The sequence below is a fragment of the Strix uralensis genome, chromosome 13 (assembly GCF_047716275.1).
Source record: "Strix uralensis isolate ZFMK-TIS-50842 chromosome 13, bStrUra1, whole genome shotgun sequence".
NCBI lineage: Eukaryota > Metazoa > Chordata > Aves > Strigiformes > Strigidae > Strix > Strix uralensis.
This window is the reverse complement of record NC_133984.1, coordinates 10,601,737-10,622,430: the sequence shown is the minus strand read 5'-3', so window position 1 is coordinate 10,622,430 and position 20,694 is coordinate 10,601,737. Positions and strand designations below refer to the sequence as shown.

The following is a 20,694-nucleotide window of genomic DNA, read 5'->3' as shown; positions in this document are numbered from 1 at the left end:
AGGGATGGGTGCTTGGAGAGGGGAGGTCAACAGGTCCAAGGGCAGCTGGGAGGCTCCAATCCTTGTGAAGATCAGGTTTTGCACAAGGAAACTGGCAGAAAAGTCTTGCTGTAGACTGCTGCAGCAGTTGGCACACAGGTGGATCGACTGCAGATCCGAAGCAGGACAGTACTAGGGATGGTTGCACACTTAGAGCAGCACACATTCCCACAGGGCACTTAGTATCTTCAGTTTATCTGGAGTATGTTCCAGTGCAACCTTTCTTTCCAAATGTGGGCAGATAAATACCTCTTCAGTGCTCTGAGCCTGAGCCTGTGCCTGGGTGGTGAGGGACTGATGTGTTTACAGATTGTAGGTTGAAATACAGAGCTTCCTCTCCCAAGAACATCATGCTTCTGTTTGGTTTGCATGTTTTCTCCACCACTGTGTGAATTCCAATGAAGAACATTTTGCTACACTTTGTTTTCAAATCTTAAAGATACCTAGCTAAGTGAATTCTATTAAAGTAAGGTGTTCCCTGATTTGTAAAAAAAACCCTGATATTTATTACTTTTTTTTTTTTTTTTTCCCCTAAATGAAAATGACTCCTGCAGGTCCCTGGTGCTTTGGTGAGGTAGGACATCCAAGCACATCAAAGGTGTGACATGCCTTTACCACCTCCATTCACAGCTTCCCAGGCAAGGAAAGAAAAAACATAGTTTGTGGATGATCCCTGATGACCATGGCTCAAATCCCTGCACTACAGCTGCAGGAACTTGGGGCGACCTTTCAGACCTTCCAGCAAAGCCAGGGCAATGCAGCCTAACTCAGTACCTCAGAGAAGGCAGAGGTGCTGTGCGAGCTCTCCTTGCTGTTGGAGATGGGCGCACACACTGTCCGGGACCACGGCAGAGCTGCCACCATGCCTGTCAAGCCTCCACGCTTAAGGATGCTCCTGCACTCAGCTCTCTGTGGAGTGAGACCTGCTTAAACACTGAGGTTGTTTCCTGGGCAGAGCCATCAGAAAAGGAGATGTCAAGGCCATGTTTAGGTTTTTTTAATTAGTTTTCCTTTTTTTTTTTTTTTTTTTTAAATGTGTATGGTGGTGTTACACTTGTTGCAGTTGCATTTCATTTCATGAGGAGAGCAGTCCCGTGGTACGTCTGGACGGGATCTGGTGCAGGAGGCAAGCAGCCTAGGATGGCAGGGAGGCGAATACTCAGTTTTGGTGCAAACCTTGCGGTGGCCGTCATTTTTCATCTGGTTGTTTTATCTCTCTATACTCGGGGAAGAGGATCTTGACACAGACAGTTTGCAGAGCTGTTTCAGCTGTTCAGACAGCTCAGCCACAATATGTTGCCTCAAATTGTTTTGTTAAGCACATGCATCAGCTGTAGTTGTTTGCCTTGAAGCTATGAGAACCACAGACCCTCCTGAGAAAATTCAGCTACTACATAGACATAAAGAGCTTGACAGCACTCTCAAATGTACTCTCCCACACAAGGCAGTGAGCTGCAAACTTGCCATGGCCCATGAAGCTCTTTAGATTTTAGATTATATCATTAGTTACTGCATTCCCAGAGCCTCAACATCTGGAAGCTGAAGCCAGAAGGGCTGTGCCGCTTTACATCCTTCCAAGATCTAGGTACTCCCTAGAGCTGCTGTGGCTCTGGAATGGGTGCTGAGACGTGCGGAGGCTCTGGGATGGGCGCTGAGACCCATGGTGGCTCAGGGATGCAGGAGCTGATGCCAGAGTGAGGCAGGAACATACAGCAGGGCACAGTCCCTGCTCAGCTGAGCCTCCAGTTTGAGCCAATGGGGTTTTTCTGTGGGTGCTCAGTGGTGTGAGCATGGGAGAGAGGGCAGGGACAGGGGCTGGTTTTGGCCGGCACATGTCATGGGAGATGGCAGCTCTGGTCAGTGCAGCAGCACTGGGCGGTGGTCACGATGCCACGAGGCACGAGGGGTGATGTTACCTGGCACTCAGCGTGGTGCTGAATGATGGATCGAAGGTGTGACACTCCTCCACTTAGCAGTACATAAAGCACAAAACTCATCTACCTTACAGTGAGAGAGCCATTGTCCCCTCTATTTAATTTTCATGCATTAAATACTGAATTCTGGCGGAAGTGATGCTGCACCTGCTTTCCTCCTCCTCTGCGTCCAAGCACAGATGATGACACCCAGTGGCCATGGAGTTTCTAGCGCCTGTACGAGATGGAAAACTTCAGCAGAGATGCCTCAGCCAGTGAGATACAACTTCTACCTTTTCATTCCTCAAGTGCAAGAGGAGAAAAGAGCTCCTGAGAAGTGCCAGCCTTGCTTTATATCTTTCAGCCATTGGCATTTTATAGTGGTTGAAACACTTCAAATTCTTGTATTCAGAGGCCAGTGAGAAAAATAAAAAATATGAGGATGGGTAATGAGGAAAGAGAATGTAAATTGGTTTTCAGATTATTCTCTTGTTGGCAGCTTGAAAATTCTCTCTCTTCTCAGTGAGAGAAGGAGGGTGATTTTGTGAGTTCAGAGACCTTGGCATTCGCCTTCCCTGTTTTGCTACTTCCCAAAAGCAGTTAGAATATGACAGACGCGAATTGATTTTGCATTTCCCTGCAGCATGCACAGGATTGTGCTTTCATATGTTTGACAAGTATTGACATTCTCTAGGGAAAAAAAACTCTGTAGGAAAGGTTGCTTTTTATTCTTCAACAAATGGCTCTAAGACTTTATCAGTCAAAGACAGAAAAAAGACCCTAAACTCAAGGGTATGCAAACGAGTTCTCTTTGTTTGGCAAAGACATGCCTCACCAGACATGTGGGGCTAAGATGGTAAAAACACTGGGGAACCCAGACATGAGCTGGGAACAATAAGAGCAGAGTATGCCAAACGATGGATTTTGAAAGTGCTTTACTGAAAATATTAATTATGGATTACAGCAAATGAATTAAACCACTGTAATGCAAATACTGTGTGAAAGAAATACGTAATTAGTGTAATTCTATAAACATAGGAAAAAAGCATACTACTGTAATTCTAGCAAGGGTCAGGATGTTAGGAAGGACTAGCAGCTGGCCACCTATTAGGATTAAATTTTGCACATGCTGCAGATGTGATGCTGTGAGAAAGCAGGTGGGGGTGTCTTGCTGCTGCTGCAATGAGGACCCTCTGCAGGGGTAAATTTGGTAAGCGGGGAGCCCGGTGCCAGGGCCAAGCCCAGCTTTCCTTACATAAACACTCCTGTGAAGCTGCAGCATACAGATACCATAAGTAGATATACTTAATTTATCACTCTGTTACTAGGCAGGTTTCTAGGCAGGCTTCAGCCTAACTTTTATATTTTGTAGTTACTGAAATAGCTCTGATCTTTTTCAGGGTGAGTTCTGGCTGTGGAGGTACAACATCCGTTCCTTCACCAACTCTTACCTCTGCCCATTCTCTTTAATTCTTCTTCCCATCTCACTTTTTTTCGGACAAAATTAGACTAGAAACTTTAACCCAACTTAAACCCATCCAGCAGGTCAGGGTTGCCATGCCATTTGGCCCACTCCTAATGTCTGTGCCCGGCATTTCTGTGTGGTGAAGATGGCATCAGCTGTACCCAGGGCAGCAGAGTGGGCTCTAGCTGACTGTCTCGCTTTTCCCCTGGGGGACGTTCACAATGCATTCATGTGTTTTGAGTAGATGTTTAAACTGTTTAAGAGACTAGCAGAACATCAGAGGCCTACCAGGAGTTATTCCCAGTAAATGGCAAATCTCAATGCGACTCCTTCCAATAATTTTCTCTAGTGCTTTTTCTGATTTTAACCGTTGTTATTAGTGCAGTAACTGTTGCCCTGGTGGCAGTTCTGAAAACCCATAACCCAAATGCTACCCAGTTCTGGATGTGCCAAAGTCCTCTAGTTCCTGAAGGTACCTGAAAACCCTAGAATGAGCTTGGCTGAGCATTTCTCCTCATCCTGGTCTTGCAGAGCAGGAGATCCAGGCTTGGTACTCCCAGAGACTGCCTGGCCCTGATGGCCCATTGCTCTGCAGGGAGGTGCACACAGCCCAGCCTCCAGAGAAACTCAGAGCAAAATATTTGTGCTGTGCTGGCCAGGGGCAGCTGTGGGCTCTGGGCTGTGCCCCTTGTTGCTGCAAAAATCCTGCTGGACACCAGAGAGGGAAGGAAGGGGACTCTGCAGCTTGCAGGAGGGCAGCAAGCAAAGAGCTGATCTCTCCCATTGCACAGAGGATATGCTGTCCTGAGCCTCTTGCATCGGGCCTGTTGTATGGACGGTGCATTCCCTTGAATCGCTGTGATGAGCATGTTTTGGAGATGTCTGCAGGCCAGGTCTCCCTGAGCTGGGGCTGGGGCCTGCTTCTGGGCCAAGCCAGCTTTATTCCTGATTCCTTCCCTCTCTCATGGTTAATTTCCCCTTCTCTGTTAGATCAGTCAGTGGCTTGCAAGTCTAGTTCCCTTCTCCAGTTCTAATTTTTAATGCCCATTGCATGCTTATGGGTATTTTTAAACGTAAAGCCATCCAATGCTGACTCGCCAGAAGCCCCAGGAGACAGTAGAGGCAGAGGTTGTCTCATCAAAATGACAGCCAGGAAACTTCATTTCTGCTCCAGTCTGTGCATAGACCACTTTTTTCTGGTGCTTTTCTCCTCTGGTTGCTCCCCAAATAACATTGGCTTGTTGCCCATTTAGCAGTGGAAGCAGCTGATATTGAATAATTTTGCAGTTGGATGTGTAAGACAGCACTTGCTCTGTTGTTTTGTGCCTGATTGGATTAGCATGGCTCTTTACATAGCTGATTGACGCAAACTTGATTTTCTCTCTGAGCTTCCACTGTTCACTAGAAATTCCCATTTTGAATACATGCTCATGCAAGAAAATACATTTTCTGGGTTGTTCAGATGAAATGAAAGCACACTAAATCTCTGGGTCTGAGTTGGTTAGTTCTTTGACCAAAAAAAACGAGAATGGGCTTGGAGGACAGTGTCTCATCTAGTACCGATTTTTAAAAATTTTTATTATCATCATAGGGAATGATTCCTTAAAAATCAGTCAGCAATTTCATCAGCTGAATACATGGTGTTGAGAGACATCTTGGGTGCTTCATTGAATTCTGGTACCACTGCCCGCTTCCTAGAGAAGTTCCCACACTGGCTTTGCCAGAGTAACCCTCACTTCTCTGAAGTACCTGTCCTTTGCAGTAGCTGTGATCATGCCTTCTTACAGCAAAAGTTTCTCTCAAGGCCTCCCCACCTCAGCTTTGCAACAGATAAGGCATATCAGTTAATGAAATAAATAGCTCAAGTAGCTCACGTTCAGCATTTAGATGCTCTCAGCAGGCTAAGTGGGGACCAGGAAGACATGGTGAGAGCAAGGTGGTGTACAGTGGCTAGATGCAGGTGTTTGTACCTAGCATTGTGTGTAAGGTGCTGCCTTTCAGTGTGTGTCATGTTGACAGATTTCTAGAGTCCTTAAAAAAACCCAACAAACCCACAGAGCAATGTGTTATCTTTATTCATGGCAGTTTCCACTGCCTCCTTTTTCTCCTTTGTCCTGTCAGAAACAGCTTGCACCAGAGTCAGTTTAAAACTCCTCCAATGTTTTCCTGGGCCCGTTGAGAACTTGAATTGCAACAGCCAGCCTCGTAAATGGCAGCAGGTAGGGAAGACCCACGTGGGCTATAGAAAGCTCAGGGCTTCTTGGCTGTCCTTCGGATTATGTTCTAAGAGCAATCCATCAAACACAAGCAGTACAGCAGTCGCAGAGTCAGCATCCCACTGATTCATGCAATGGCTTTCCTGCTGGGGATCTGAAATGGGCACAGACTTATTCCCAGCACCGAGAGACAGCTGGGGACATGCTACAGCATCCCCGTCACACATTGTCGCATCCCAGTGGCAATGTGGGAAGTATTTGCTTTCCACAGTTTTCTTGCTAGCACCTACACTTTGTTAAAATTTCACGAACCAAAACATTTGAAAAGCAGATACAAAACAAAGATGAAGGAGTGTGTGTCTCAGACTCCATGCATTGACCTACCAAATACGTATTAGTTCATCTCCGAGGTCAACATGAAGGTATTTCTATAGCTACTTCTCCCTCACCAGTTATGCATTGAAAGGCATATTCAAAAAGCTACCCACTTGCTTACACTATATGGCCATAAGAAAAAGATAATAGTTATCAGTACCAGGGGATCAGTTCCCTCTAAGTGATCCTTCAGACATGAAGAAATGTCATCAGTACCAATAATTTGGATCCAGGCAAATTCACCCACTGCATCTGCTTTCCCCATGTGCTGTCATTGACATGAATGCAAACAACTGGGATGGGAGTGCAAAGACATTGAGGCCTTAGCCTGTAAAAATGGCACTTCTTTAACACAACCAGCACAAATCTCTGCTGCCTGATCAATTTGGGGCAAGATAATGACATTATTTATGCTGCTGCACATGCAAGTAACTTTGCTGCATTTAAGAGAAGCGGCCTAGGCTCGTATGAGCAGGATTTGGGTCTCTGCTCTGAGTTTATGGATTGTTGTGAGGCATTTCATATCAGAAACAGCCATACTTACAAGGTTATTTCCTGAAAATAAACTGTTGTTTGGTGTCCAATCTTAGAGCATCTACTAATGTTTGGCTTTTAGTATTTAATACATTGTTTCATTTATAACTAGTCTGAGAAACCCACATAAAAGCACATTGCATGGACAGGCTGCCTTTGTGCTTACCTTTTCTTGCACTGGCCAATCAACATAAATATTATGAGGCTACTTGACAAACTCAGAATGACTGGAATGAGGATAAATAGCTGCTTGTCCTCTTTTCTGGACACTGCAAAGATAAATGACAGCAAATAACAAAACGCTAGTTTCCAGAATGGGTCATATTACCTCTTACAAAGCTTGGGCTCAGATGCAAACTCAGTGCATTGAGGTTTGTTACCTTACATGTATTTATTTATCTGCTTCGGATATATGCCAGGTATATGTTACTGTATAGGGTAACATACTCCTTCAGGATAACATATATCCTGCATATATATGTAGCCACGGCTATGCGGCTCTTCCTTGCCTTCTGCATCTTGCAGCAGAGCCAGTGCACACAGAGACAGCCCTATAGAGCCTGTGGGGTTCAAAGGAGCTGATCTGTGGCGTGGGGCAGCCAGGAGGATGCCCTGCAGAGAGACTCCAAGTACCATGTGCCCTCTCTTGCAAAGCAGTCACTCCTCCATCACCGCTGTCCCTGTGCAGTGGGGAAAGGTGCTGGTGCAGAAGCGTTAATATTTTGGGGCTTGCCTGCTGAGTGCACTGGAGAGGCAAAGCTGTAGGAATGGCTGTGCTGGAGTAGGTTGAGGGTGTAACTAAACCAGGATCCCACCTCCAGTGCTGGACACCAGCAGACGGCCATGGCAGCCATCAGTGCCTAGTCTCAAGCAGGCTTTATAAAGGATGTAAAAGAAACGCTGGTTACTTTGGGTTCCATACCAGAGAAACACTCCTGCGTCCATTCACTCCAAAAGCCCTGGTCAGCACAGAAAATATTTGTTCTCCCCCTGACACGAACACATGAAATGCGGCTTTGATTTGCTCTGGAAATTGTTAAAGTGGTTTCCATTTGGGTTGACATAGACTGAGAAACAAAACAGAGAGAACAAATGTCAAGGAATTATGTGCCACCACCAGTAGCTCTCTGTCATGGCCAGAGGCTAACTCTCCAGGCTCTGTAAACCCTTGGATTATGCTTTGGCAGTTTTAAATGTTTTCATAATAGTTTTGGACCAGCTAATGCCAATAAGATTATTATGGAGGTGAATCTACTGAAAATACATACATTCTGGTGGGCACCATCATGCATGTTGCCATTTCCGCCTGTTCATTTATGGAATCTTTCATTAAATTAGCTAAGAAGACTCGTGTCAAATGTTCCCTATGATTGATTGGTTCTTGCCATTTTTGCTATCAGAACTGCACCTGGATAACGCACAAGGAAAAAGCACCACGCATAAAAGACATGTTTTCCCCCAGGCCACTTGTTTGGAGAGATCAGAATTACAGTTTCGTTGAACCAAAAATTGCCACCGTATTCAGGAAAACAAACCACAACAACCTTTCAATTTCTGTGATGACAGCTTTCTGAGATAACAGGCGGGAGGCCTGAGAAAGCAATCGCTCAGAGACTTGCGCTGGGATCTGTTACTGCTAAAGCAAATGCTGCAGCTGTAGGTCAGGGTGTTAAGTAGGAACATGTGCAATGGAGCAGCCGGTCAGTGTTTTCCCCCAGCAGCAGCTAACATCTCTGCACAGTCTGTGCACACGGTAGCTAACATGCCACCCGCAACTTGGTGCGAACCCCAATTTTCTGGTATGCCTCCCCACTGCTGGCCATCAAGAAGGGTTCCCCCACCCCTTCCCCTCCCAGCGGCATAGTGTGTGTTGTCCCTACCGCCCAGGCAGCCTTGGCTTCTCCCTGATCTTCTGCCAGCTGAACCTCGTACTCCAGGCACTGGGGGGGCGTTTCACCACCTGGGGGGCTCCATGCCACGTGGAGCTCCTCAGACGCAGACATGGAAACCACCAGGTGCTTCGGAGGCGAGGGCTTGGCTTGTGGGGGGAACAAAAAGAGAGAAAGAAAATCAAGAGATGCAATCAAGCAGCTCCTGGTGGGAAAGGCTTCAGTTAATCACCACCAATCTCTTCCCATTTTCCCCACTGATGGGATTTCTGAGCTCCCATTGCTATCGGCCATGATGCTGCAGGAGCAGGATAGCACTGAGGCTGGAGGGTGGGTTCTTAAATTTTAACTTGACACGTGGGCTGGGCTAGGTCCTTGCTCTGAGCTGCAGTGCAGGGGTTTTGAAACACTGGGGTGAGAGCATTGTGCTCAGCATGTTCCCCTCGGTGCAGCCGGCCAGAGCTCCCTGTGCTGCAAGGGCTGCCTCAGCCCCTGCAGTGAGAGCCCGCAACAGTGTTGGCCTCATCCCAGGAGAGGCTCTGGTCTATGTCAAGTGCCCAAAGCCACACATAAAGCACTAATTGAATCCAGGAATCTTGCTTATTAGCCCGTGACTCAACTGGAGAACTAGCTATTTATCCCCTGACATTTACACATGGGTAGATGCATCAGCATGATAAGTGCCCACAATAAAGAGTGAGTACATGTATCAGGTTATACATCATACTGTGCTTTGCTTCCTTTCCCTGTCTCTGATGGGTTTGAAAACCACCTTTGCTCTAGCAGACCCCATCACACATTGCACTCAATTCTCCCCAGCCCTTAGCTTGGTTTGAACAGCAAAGTCCAAAGATCTCTTCTGTGCTTGCAGGAGCAGAGCAGAGGTTTCAATTCCAGCAGGAGTAAATGAAGCCACCTCTGTGGTGGTGCTGCCAGAGCTAAAAAACCCATAGCTGCTCAAGCCAAAAACCCCATAGCTGCTCTGCCATCTGCCTGGCAGACCATTTATGTCCCAAACTGTCCAGCTGCCAAGCGCAGCACTTGGAGGCACCCACTGACCCTCTGGGGTGGGCGCTGAGTGGTGTTGCTCACCTGCAAACACTGCTGGAAACTAAAGTCCTGTGTGGCGTATGCCACAGCCCCTTCTCCAGGGGGAAATCCACACAGACACATTACAGCCACCCATCTACAAGAGCACACATTTGTTTGAACCCCCTTGTGACAGAGGTGAGCCTTGGGTGGCCGTGCAGGTCCCCAGAGCCCTGCTGCTTTCCTGCAAGTGTTACCTAGGTTGTGAAGGCGAAGGGTGACGTACAACGGCCGTAGCAGAGTGGCTGCCGCCGAACCATTGACACAAATGCTCAGATCCTTATATTCTGCCTGGCTCAGATTTTGCAACATGCAGCCGATGTTTATACCATGATCCTGAATATAGTCATCACACTGCGCTGCGTGGCCCAGCCCCTCGTACCTAGGGGTGTATTAGGAAAACAGAAAGAAAAAAAAAAAAAAACCAAAGCAATGGCAGTTACTACTTGGGTAAGGCATTTTTTTTAAAGATTCGACCTAAGCCTCGAGTATTGCCTATATCCTACCCGCCCTTTGCCTTTTGCAAGTGATCCAAAGCACAGTGTTATGCATTGGTCACCTGGACTCCTTCCATGGGAAATGTGTGGGGAGGAGGGAAAACCAAATTAACATGCACAGATGGCTTCCCAGGTTGGTTTGTAGGCTGTGTCAGCCTCTCCTCCAGTCCATTCCTGGAGCACAAGAGGCCTCATGAGGTGCCCCTGTGTGAGTGGAGCCAGGGCAGGATCTGGCCCCTACTTAACACAGACACCCATCATCCCATGGGGCACCATCAGTCACCAACTCCAGAGTTGCAGAAAGGTCCCCTCCCAAGCCAAAATGAAGAGGTTTGTGGCAGGTGACATGCCACGAATGTAATGAGTGTTAAGGGGCTGCTATGGCTGACTGCAGGTAGATCCCATGCATCAACATGGAAACGCAATGGAAACCCAGGGCTGGGAGTGAAGGAGGACTTTGCTGGTTATTAGCTAATGTGCAACCACAACACTGTCCTCTCCAACTGCCTCCTGTCTTTGGGGGCTGCTCCCCAAAGCTGAGCTGCTGGTCCCATTCTGGAAATACTAAGTAGTGTTTTGTATTACCTTTTAAGACTCCTGCTGGGTTAGTGCTCTTGAGACAGGCCTGAATCTGGCCTCTGTACTCTGCACCTAATGAAAGTCTCCCTGCATAGCACATTATGTTTGGAGGAAAAACTTCATGTGACAGTGCTATAAAAATTAACTCAGAGATCAAAGGATGCCATGGCTCTGTTCCCACCCACTCTCGTTACCCAATGGGACTCAGAACCAAATGCCTGGTTTTGTTACAGGCAGTTAAGTAAGGGTGGGTTTGTTGGGGTTTTTTGTGGTTCTTTTTTTTTAGGAAAGAATCATGAAATTTCCATGGTTTCTTTGAAGCAGATCTTTGTAATTAGCAAAATGGTTTTAAATCAGTGTTTCTGCTTTGAAGACTATTTCCAAGAGCTATATGGAAACTATTTTTAAAAAGCAGCTACGGTTTACTACACATAGCCCAAAGGCATGAAAACCAATGATTTCCTGACTAGTCATCCTTACCATAGTGTCATGGGAATTTAAGCACAAATACAACATTTACTTTGTCAAAAAACACTTAAGTCTAGCTTTGTTTTTCTTGCAGAACAGAATCATTAGACAGCAGTATAAAAGAAACAATTGAGAAACATGCATTATTACTAACCATTTGGCGGCATATTTGCTTGTATGAGACGTGCTAAGGCTATGAAAATATATTTGAAGGCAGAAACTGTTAGTCGCCAAGAAGCCCTGCTCTTTGTGTAGGGTTCACTGAGCTTGGTAACCTCCTGCTGAATCCTATCCTATAGAGATATATGCACTGTGATCAAAGGAGATGTGTAGCCAGAATGATCCAGGTATGTCCAGCAAAGGGAAAGCATGAGGCTTCGTGATGGACAACATGCAGAAAACACTCCACAGGGGTGAATAAAAGGGAAAGGATGGGAGAAGGTACTCCCTGTAGAAGGTCAGCACGAGCCTCATTTTAAGGAAGAAGTGATTTGGTATTTCCTTGCCAGAAGGCACATGTTGCATGGAGCGTTATTTCTGCTCAGTCTAGGTGGATCGTGTAATAGCATTGACAGTCAAAAAAGCATATTTGCTGTGGCATTTTAGTACCCTGAGAGGTTCCCGTGATTGCTGCCTGAATGTTTTTCTATTTTGCTGATACATACCAATAATATAGTCCATAATGTACACCGTGAGGAGCAAGAAGACCTGGTTGCCAAGTGCACTTGAGGTATTCCCAGTCATGATAGATGCAGTGGAAATTCTGAACCTCTGATTCCAGTTTTCCTGTCAAATGAGAAAGAAATAACCACTATTTTAGCAATGTACCAGTCAGGCCCAGCAGAAATACCATTTTATGTCTTTGAACAATTGTGTGCTGCTGTTGAAAGACAAAAAAGGAAAGAAAAGAAGGCCAGTCACCGTTATTAGATAGTTTTGCTGCCAAGTGCTCTGTTTCCTATAAAATCTTCACTGTACTTAGAGCAGAAAGATGTATAACTGACCTTTTCATTCAGCAGTGAAGCTCGTGCAGGGCAACCCAGCAGAGCTGGGGTATGAGCAGAGGGAAATGAGCCCCAAGTATCCAGTAACCACAACCACAGCCAGTGGAAGCAGAGATGCCCTGGCATCTTATATCTCAACAAGCCCTGCAATGGCTTCCATCCAGCAACCCTCCGGCCAGCAGTGGTTCATGCAACAGTCTCATGCAAAGTGCAAAACTACACCAGGTACTAAAGGCTGCTCCTAACCTTGCAATGGGACCTGAAAGGTAGCATAAATCCAGTCACTTTGCACCTCCACGTTGTCGGTACACCGTCCTTCGAGCAGTGTCTGTACCTTCACTTCAGCAGTCTTGCTGAGGTCAAATCCAACTCTGCATTTTAGCTTCCTAGTAAAAATAACCTGGTTCAAAGACAGATTTTATAAGCAACTCTTTTGTTGCTAAGTGGGCTGCAGAATTAGCTATTATTGCTCTAGCTGTGAGTACTATCATTTGTGTGCTCTAATGTTTCTTTACATTTCTGTCCTGCTTCTCCAGCCCATTGCTTCTCCAGCACTCTTGTACCACCTGCTCTGCCCAGCCTCGCTGGGTCCCAGTCCTTCCACCCCACAGGACACCAGCAACAACAAGAGAGATCAGACTTTGTTTCAAGGGATCTTCACCAGCCCGGAGCACCGGGGAGGCTCTGACAAGGATACCACAGTAAATCCAGACAAAAAGCACTTGTTCATCAAGTGAGATAATCAGAAACACAAGAAACAACGAGTCTTGTAACTGGTGGTTCCCATGGGAAGCACAACCACACCCTGCAAGGATGGAGCAGCAGCCAGGCAGCGCAGCACGAGCTCACCATCGCATGCCACTAGGCTTAGCCCTTTGCAGGACTTTTGAGCACCCTCTTTGAAGGTTTTTCTTTTTTTTTTTTCCTCAGACTTACTCCCCCTTGCTTTACACAAGGGCAAAATAAGTTGTCAAGAGTTACAACAAATGATGAGAGAGAGTAAGTGTCACGTTAGCCCAAGCAGGACAGAAGTAGCGTGCTGTAAAATGCACACGTGTGCCACAGCAGGAACTGCAATGGCACAGCACCACAGTCAGGCTTTTTGTCAGCAGTCCCGGAGTGTAAGAGCTGTGTTGAGACATGTGTTTCTAACAGACATCGATGACTCTTGCTTCCGCTGATGTCCCATGAATGTTTTTCAGACTGACTCTTCATGACCTTATCTGGGGTCAAGATTTTGGCAAGATACTGGAGGTGATTTTTTCTACTTTTTAGATCTGCTTGTGTAAGACACTTTTATCTCTTGTGACTAGGGCATTCTGATGTGTTTTTTAAACTGCAATTCTTTCTTCCTTTGTGCTTTTTAAATGCCAGTTAATCATCACAGAAGAATCTGCACAGCTGCACGCTGCTCCATGGCTGGGAGTGTGACATGATCGATGTCAGGTTGAAGAGACCCTTTCCATGACCTCGCAATTGCAATCCATAGCTGAAATGGGGTGGGAGGCACTGTGCTCTCCAGGCTCCCATGGGATGGCTGGGCCAAAACCCATTTGCAGGGTGGCTGAGCACAGCCTGGCAGCCTTGGCTTTGCTGCCTGGGGCAGATGAGCAGCTCATGCAGAAACCGTTGACAGCAACAGGCTGAGGTCCACAGCACTGCAAACCCAATGTGACTACTCCTTCTCCCTCTTCCTGGTCTCTTGAGCTGGCAAGCTCTCTAGCACTCCTGCTTTAGGATTGTGCAAAAAAATCTCCCTTTCTTTCAGGACACCAATGTGTATTTAGGGTTGTTGGGGGACATCCTCAGCATATTTTTCATGTGTTCTTCGGCATCTTGCACCAACCAAACAGCCTATTGCTGAGTGTCTCCTCTCCCCACTCTATTTACCTTTCTAACCCTGCAGCAGCTTTCATCTTCTAAGCACTCCCAAAAAATATTCCTACAACCCTTCCTGTACTGTCCCTGTCTGCTATTGCCCTGCTACACATCAATGAGAGAAGACTGACAATTCTATCACAGAGCTGAGTTAGAGTCAACCATATCTAAAAGGCAAAAGTAAATGGTAATTAGAAACACCCTGCTGGATAAAAAGAATGTTAAAGCATTAGGATAATTAATGAAAATTAATCTTTTATTTATTCACCACTCTGCATCCCTAAGGATCTGTTGACACTGAGTTTCAGTTCAAGCCCTGTGAAGACTTTCTAAACAGTGTATGCCTTTTACAATGAGCACTGTTACTAGATATTATTGGATTATTTTTGGCAGCAAGCACCACACCCTCTGACAGAAATAGCCCTTCTCTGGCTGCTGCTGCTGTTGCATTTCGAAACACATTCTCATTTGGCAAAAGATTGAAACCACTGGAACAGTCTGGCTTTTTCATGGAAAGCTGGAACCCGGCGTTGGTACCACTCCTCCTTGAAATGCAAACATAAACCTATGCAGCAACTAAAGGCAGAACAATAGCCTGGATTTAAAAGGATTAAACCGTGCTTTGTCTTACCTTCCAGTCTCTGTCACCAGTGTTGCGGTATTCAAACTTGTATTTTACTGTGCATTCATTGAACATTTGTACATTGGGTGGGGGTTTCCACTCTATATCGAGAGAACCTAAGAGTCCAGGATCAGTGATCTGAAGGTCTTGTGGGGGAGCAACTAAATTGAAAACAAAGCAGTGAGTAAAACAGAGTGTGGATGTAAAGTTAAAAAAAAAAAAGTTGTGAAATTTGATGGGATGATAAACGCAGCTGCTGGATGTGGAGGGAAGCACTGCTGGTCCAGGTCCAGCCCTGGCTATTTAATAACCTATTCTCAACAAACATGCACAAGCTTTACTCCTGCCCACACCCCAAAAAACAGTTTTTGCTGTTGCTCAGAGAAAACATTCAAGGACCATTGAAAAGGCACAAAGAATGCCACATCTTTGACACTCTTTTTCAAGATGTTTTAAGCAAAACTATTGTCCTGGGATGACCTTTCAAGTCCTATAGTTGCTTACTTTTAACTCATGATATTTACCCACTGTCAGGACAAGTATCCTTGCAAACATTGTGTTCAGTGGGTACACCAGCATAGGATGACAGATCACAGCGTGCTGTCAGGGAAATTTATATTCCTTAACTGTAACAGACACAAATCACCCACATTGCTTTAAATATTCCTTTCAAGTATATTAAAGATTAATGAAAAACCAAGACAAAAAACATACAGAAGCAGAAAAGCAGAGAGTTAAAATCATTCTTATTTTGGACATCTATCAGCTTTATAAAAATGTGCTTTTACAGTCAATCTGGCTTTTATTAAGCTATTGTAAGGTGCTGCCATATGTTAATAAATCAGCATATATTATGGATTAATTCTGTACTAAGACAGGCTTCCTAAAAGCCCAGTTCTGTATGGAGCTGTCATTCACATGTTGAAAACTGTTTGGCTGTTCAGTTTCATTAGTTCAAATGAAGTTAATTTTTGTAACTTCTGAGGTCATTTTTCTCCACTGTCTAGAGGTGAGGTTATCCATTTGGGTTTCATATTCACTGGATAATACACTTTTTTCAAGGTGATTTGGAGCCCATCTCCCGGCAGTGTCTGCATAGCATTGCCACCACTTCTGTGTTTGAGTCTGGCCTCCAGGTCACTGGCTTCTCTGCCACGTTTTTCAGATCTTCACCAGGATTTACACCATTTTTTCTTTTTGTTTTTTTTAATCGTGAAAACAGACCCTGAAAATATCTTTCAGTGGAAGACAATGATATAAATCAAACTTTAATGTGCTCCTTGGAAAGTTAGCAGAGAACATCGTTGGAGGATTTATTTCTTCTAAGGAAACTCCCAAATGAAACACACCACAGGCAGCAGTCTTAAGATCCCAATTCTTCCAGCATGTAAAGCTCCATGGGAGATTTGTTGTTACATTAAATGGCAAAGTAGGATATCATGGCAATGTACTTAGGAAGGTGCTGGGGCAAGAAACAATAGACTATAATAATTTGGAAAAAAATTAGACTTTATGTATTTTTCTGTTTAACAAGTAAAACATTCTCCCTCCCAGCAGCTTTGAGTCCCACGAATGCAGCCTGGGTTCAGAGGGTGGTGGTGGGCTTGCTCCAGCTCCAGGGGCAGTGAGGCATGGCCCTGCACGTGCAGTATCTTGTATTCAGCAGCCCCATGTTCCTGCAGGAGGCAAGGGTCTGATATTGCTATGCTATGACAGGCACAGATTTCCCAGCACAGGCAGAGGAGGGGGAATAGGGGCACGGGCAGCTCTGCCTGTGCAAAGAGTGCTCAAGCTGGGCTCTTGGTGAGCATCAGAGGTAGGAGCAGGGGTGAGGTGAGGGCATCTCACCCACCTCCTGGGTCTTCACAAACATGCAAAGGGTCCCGGAAAGGGAGAAACAGCACAGGGGCCAGCAAGTCTGCAGGAATGGCACTTGAAGAGCTGCAGCTGCTAAAAAATGAAGGAGTGGCTAGTCCAGAAAGGCCATTTATAGCTGCACCGAGGAGGGAGCGGGGAGAAGGTGAAGGGGTGTTTCAATGTCCCCTGCCAGCCCAGGCTGAGAGTGCGCCAGGGCCGGTGCGAGGGAGGGCTTCCACATTGCCAGTGTACCATGTCCTAGAATTGAACCCTGTTACGGTGGCTGGCATGTGTAACTCCCATAACAGGCTGGCTGAGGAGATCTGCTGGCAGGGTGGCGAGCTGGACTCTCCTGTGCTCTGGAAGCTCCTCCTGAGTGGATAAACGCTGAGCCTCTCAGCTATGCAAACAAGGAAGCAAAAAGCTACTAGGCTTTTACGTGAGCCTGATGATAAGCTGTCAAGAGAGGATTAGATTGGTCAAGAACGGAATTTCTGACTGGAAAGGATAGCGCTCTGAAATGTGTTTACATCCTGAGCTTGAACAAAACAGTGATATTTTTTTCAAAACAATTGCAACTGTAAACAGCAATTTTTGCAAAATAAATTTTGACTGGATTGCAGAGGAACTGGAAAAGCTTCTTTTTGGGATGGGACTTACGTTCTGGGATTTGATTGTTTTTTAAATGTCCGCACTGCCTCTTGCAGTTTCTCATTTTCATAATATTACATGACAAAGCAGTCTCACACAGAACACAGGACTAGAAATACTCTATTTCGTTATCCAGTCTTGAAGGAAAGCCTCTCCTGAATGTTTCTTGAAAACAAACCAACCAACAAGTTCTCTACCTGATTTGCATGGTGATGAGTCAGGTAGCAATGTGCTGGCTAGGTGGCCACAGCCCTCAGGGCCACCCGCTGTGCACGCTCACTCGAGCATCACAGTTTTGATGATGAACAGGCTTATTCCCAGCTGCCTCCCACAGCCTTACCCCGCGCCATGCGGTGCCTTAGGTGGTGCAAGCAGCAAGAAGTTTTGCAATTTTCCACCTATTTTGTCAGTGGAAAAATGGCAGCCTGCCAGGTGCCCCCCCCATATCTTCTAAGTCTGCACTTCTCCATGCTGGTAAGAGAGGTGCAGGCAGCTTTCGTGTTTTGAGAAGCCCCTTTTAAAGGCAATGCTGCTTTGCTTGGTGTGGCAGCAGCATGTTTGCTGGCAGCTTTCCATGCGTGCTGGCTGGCAGGACAGGGAGCCTTTCAGTTCTCTCCTGGACAAGTTTTCACCTCTCCACTGTGCACCAGCTGCAGCAGGGATGGCCAGACCTGCCACCATCTCTCTGAAGAAGGAAAGCTTTTGGGTGCAAAGTGCCAGGTACTGGAGGCCGAAAGAGCTGGGGCTGGCAGGTGCGATGCAGCAAAGAGGTGTTCAACGGCTTGAAGCAAAGGGTGCTTGAAATGTCATTGCCATGGATGATAGCTTGCAGAGCAATATTTTTTCAGCAGAAAGTATTATTCTTCAGTCATGAATAAGCCCTCCTTACACCTATCACGGTTTGTCCTGCTGGGACTGTGCTCAGAAGCATTTATGTATCCAAGTGGTACTTATATTTTATAACTTTATATCAAACAATAATCAAACAAAGGCAGTTTCTGCTCCTTTTGGAGTTACTCAGAAAAATATCCGCTAAACACACAATATATTTACACAATTGATTACAGGTTAATAAATCAGCCACTCGCTGTAACACATACAAGAAAACCTTCACTTGAAGGATTAACTTCATAAAGGGCCTGAGGTAACATGAAGCACGCGTTAGGCAGCAACACAAATGGCACGCCAGGCTTTACCTGTGGTGTGGTAGGAGGAGGATGCCACGCAGCCCCACACCAGTGCCATGGAGAGAGCGTAAAGCCACCAGAGAGCCATTCAGAGATCAGACGTCAGGGGTTCCGGCCGGAGGGGGTGCGGTGTCAGAAAAGCAGTCCTGTGGCACGCGTGCAAGGAGGCTGGAGAAATAAAGCGGAGTTGAAAGGCTTCAGCACACCGGTGGGGCTCTGGCATTCCCTCTGCAGAGTGAGCACTGACAACAAGCGCCTTTTTACTCGTTTACCAAGTCTGATTAATCATTTCCCAGAGGACTTTTAGTTGTAACTTTTGGGGATGGTAACACATGGATGACTTTGGCTTCATTTGAAATAGCTTCTGGCTAGCTAAGCACATTCTCTGAAGGCATGTCAGCCTGTACTTCAGTCACCGAGCTGTCTGCCACACATCTTCTGTGGAAAGAGTGACACAACCAAGCGACTGACCTGCCTGCCATAGGAAGCACCTCAGACCAATGATATTTTCATTTAAAAAAAAACCCAAAACAGAATGCCTGAGCCTTGTCTTATCCAATAAACAGCTACATTTTATGCAGCTGTCACCAGTGCTTTTGGCTTTCCTGTTTCAGGATTTGGTGACTAAAAAAAAAAAAAAACCCAGAGAGATAATTTCCTTTCTAATTCACCCTCCAAAGAAAAAAAAATGGTAGGTATGCTTGTGAGAAGGCTTCTTAGTTGTCATGATAATTTTTGAAGGGTACAAATTTCTCTTCCTGAGCAGGTTTGCTGGAGGGAAGATGGGGACTGAGAGGGAGAGAGGAGCAGAGTTTCCAGGGGAGGCTTCTCCTTCCTTCAGATTTCATGCTGAAGGTGGGTAGAATCACTCCCTATGGACACACCAGCTTCCCCATGCCAGAAAGCACATGGATTACAGGTTAAAAAAAAAAAAAAATCTTCTTTAATTTTTATGTATAGATACAAGTATAGTATAGATTAGATAGAGATGGGGGGAGAGAGAGAGAGAGATTGATCAGATAGATTAGATATACATATAGGTGTAAATATATAGATATCAATCTTTCTGAAAGCTTGAAGCCACTGCTTGAACTCTGCTTGTGTAACAACATGGTGACAGCTACATGAACACACAAGGCATCACTGAGCTCCTTTCAGATTACAAACTTGCTTTATATTGTCCACACAGCCTTGGCTATAAAAGTGGACTCCCAGGTCATAGTCTGGCATGGCTGCTTACTCCTCAGCACCCATGGCTACAGGGCGACAATAAGAAATTGGGGGTCTGCTGAATGGTAGAGTTTCAAGTCAGAGGGACTTTGGGAAATATGAGAGCTGGGGACTACAAAAACCCCATCATTTGAAGAAGTGGCTCCAGGTAGTCGGAGAAGACAGGTTGTGCAGGGTCGGGGGGGAGAGTTTAAATTAACTAGAAATTCTAACTGGCAACACATGTCAGCAATTAAAAATACACAGGAATTTTAAGAGCTAATTTTCAATATAAATTAATATAAAATCCCCCCAAATCCATCACATAAGTATAATCAATACCAGTAATTTTTCTGTTTCACTGTGAAATGAGAACGTATGGAGAAGTCAGAAGAAATTACCAGAATTACTTCTTAACACATCGAACACAACATAAAACTTGTGTCAGTACGAACCTGGTTGTATGCATAAGTCTCTGCCTCAGAAAGGTCTCATAATTCAGTACAAGGATGCAATGATAAGGAGAGCCGGCGTACAGAGCTGGGAAAAGCAGCAGCTATAACTCACAGCTGGTGAGTAACAGCATCCAAGGACTGTGCATGAATGTTAGTAGAGGAAGCTTTTTTTCCATTTCCAGTACAGTTAATTAACATATTCACATGGTTTCACAAGGCAAGTGAAAATAAACAAAGGCTTACACAGAAAAACAGCAAAGTGTTCTTACCTGGGCCTCTAATTGTGTGGGGTCCTGTCTGCCTCTGGAGTGCTGAGCTCCTCAGCAGCCTTATGGCTGCTCAAAACCTTGCATTTTGCAGAAATCTGGAAGTTTTTAAAGAGTTCCGCCTGTTCTCTTCAGGGATCAGATGCCACCCTGTAACGTTTGGCACTTGCCACATGATCAGAGGCTTTGCCAAGCTAGCACCAGAGAGGACATTGCCAGGATTTATGAGGTGTTGGTGTTAATTGTTGCTCTAACTGTGCTCAAGTAGGTCAAAGGTATGTTTGAAATGTTTAAATGGTTCATTAAAATTAAAACCAAATGGCATAATCAGTGCAGGCTGCTGGCTGCTGCCTGAGCCCCTCGCAGCGGTGGCAGCACACAGCCATCCCTGGCACCTGGGAGCCGTGGCTCCACTCAGCACCTCGGCCCACGCAAGTGTGGCCAGTGGTCCCCCAGGGCCAGCCCCGATGTGACCCACCGCAGCGCCTCACCCTGAGCTTG

General features: G+C 45.8%; 1 protein-coding gene across 1 annotated transcript; it reads right to left on the bottom strand.

Annotated features, from left to right (window-relative positions):
- Positions 1–5,471: 5,471 nt before the first annotated feature.
- On the bottom strand, positions 5,472–20,372 carry IL13RA2 (interleukin 13 receptor subunit alpha 2). Its single transcript, XM_074882339.1, has 10 exons — positions 20,197–20,372; positions 18,273–18,431; positions 14,578–14,729; positions 12,315–12,468; positions 11,730–11,850; positions 9,718–9,902; positions 8,423–8,580; positions 7,465–7,609; positions 6,709–6,811; positions 5,472–5,787 (listed from the first exon to the last, which is right to left on the bottom strand). Exons 2-10 carry the CDS (start codon positions 18,349–18,351, stop codon positions 5,745–5,747), a joined length of 1,140 nt encoding a protein of 379 aa, XP_074738440.1. The 5' UTR covers positions 18,352–18,431; positions 20,197–20,372; the 3' UTR covers positions 5,472–5,744.
- Positions 20,373–20,694: the final 322 nt, after the last annotated feature.

Excerpts from the sequence above, each read along its gene's own strand:
- IL13RA2 (XM_074882339.1), bottom strand. The coding sequence starts at position 18,351 with ATGGCTCTCTGGTGGCTTTACGCTCTCTCCATGGCACTGGTGTGGGGC. Across the intron at positions 14,730-18,272 it reads CTCCTCCTACCACACCACAG|TTGCTCCCCCACAAGACCTT; the intron begins GTAAAGCCTGGC and ends TTTTCAATTTAG. Across the intron at positions 7,610-8,422 it reads AAGCCAAGGCTGCCTGGGCG|TCTATGTCAACCCAAATGGA; the intron begins GTAGGGACAACA and ends TTTGTTTCTCAG.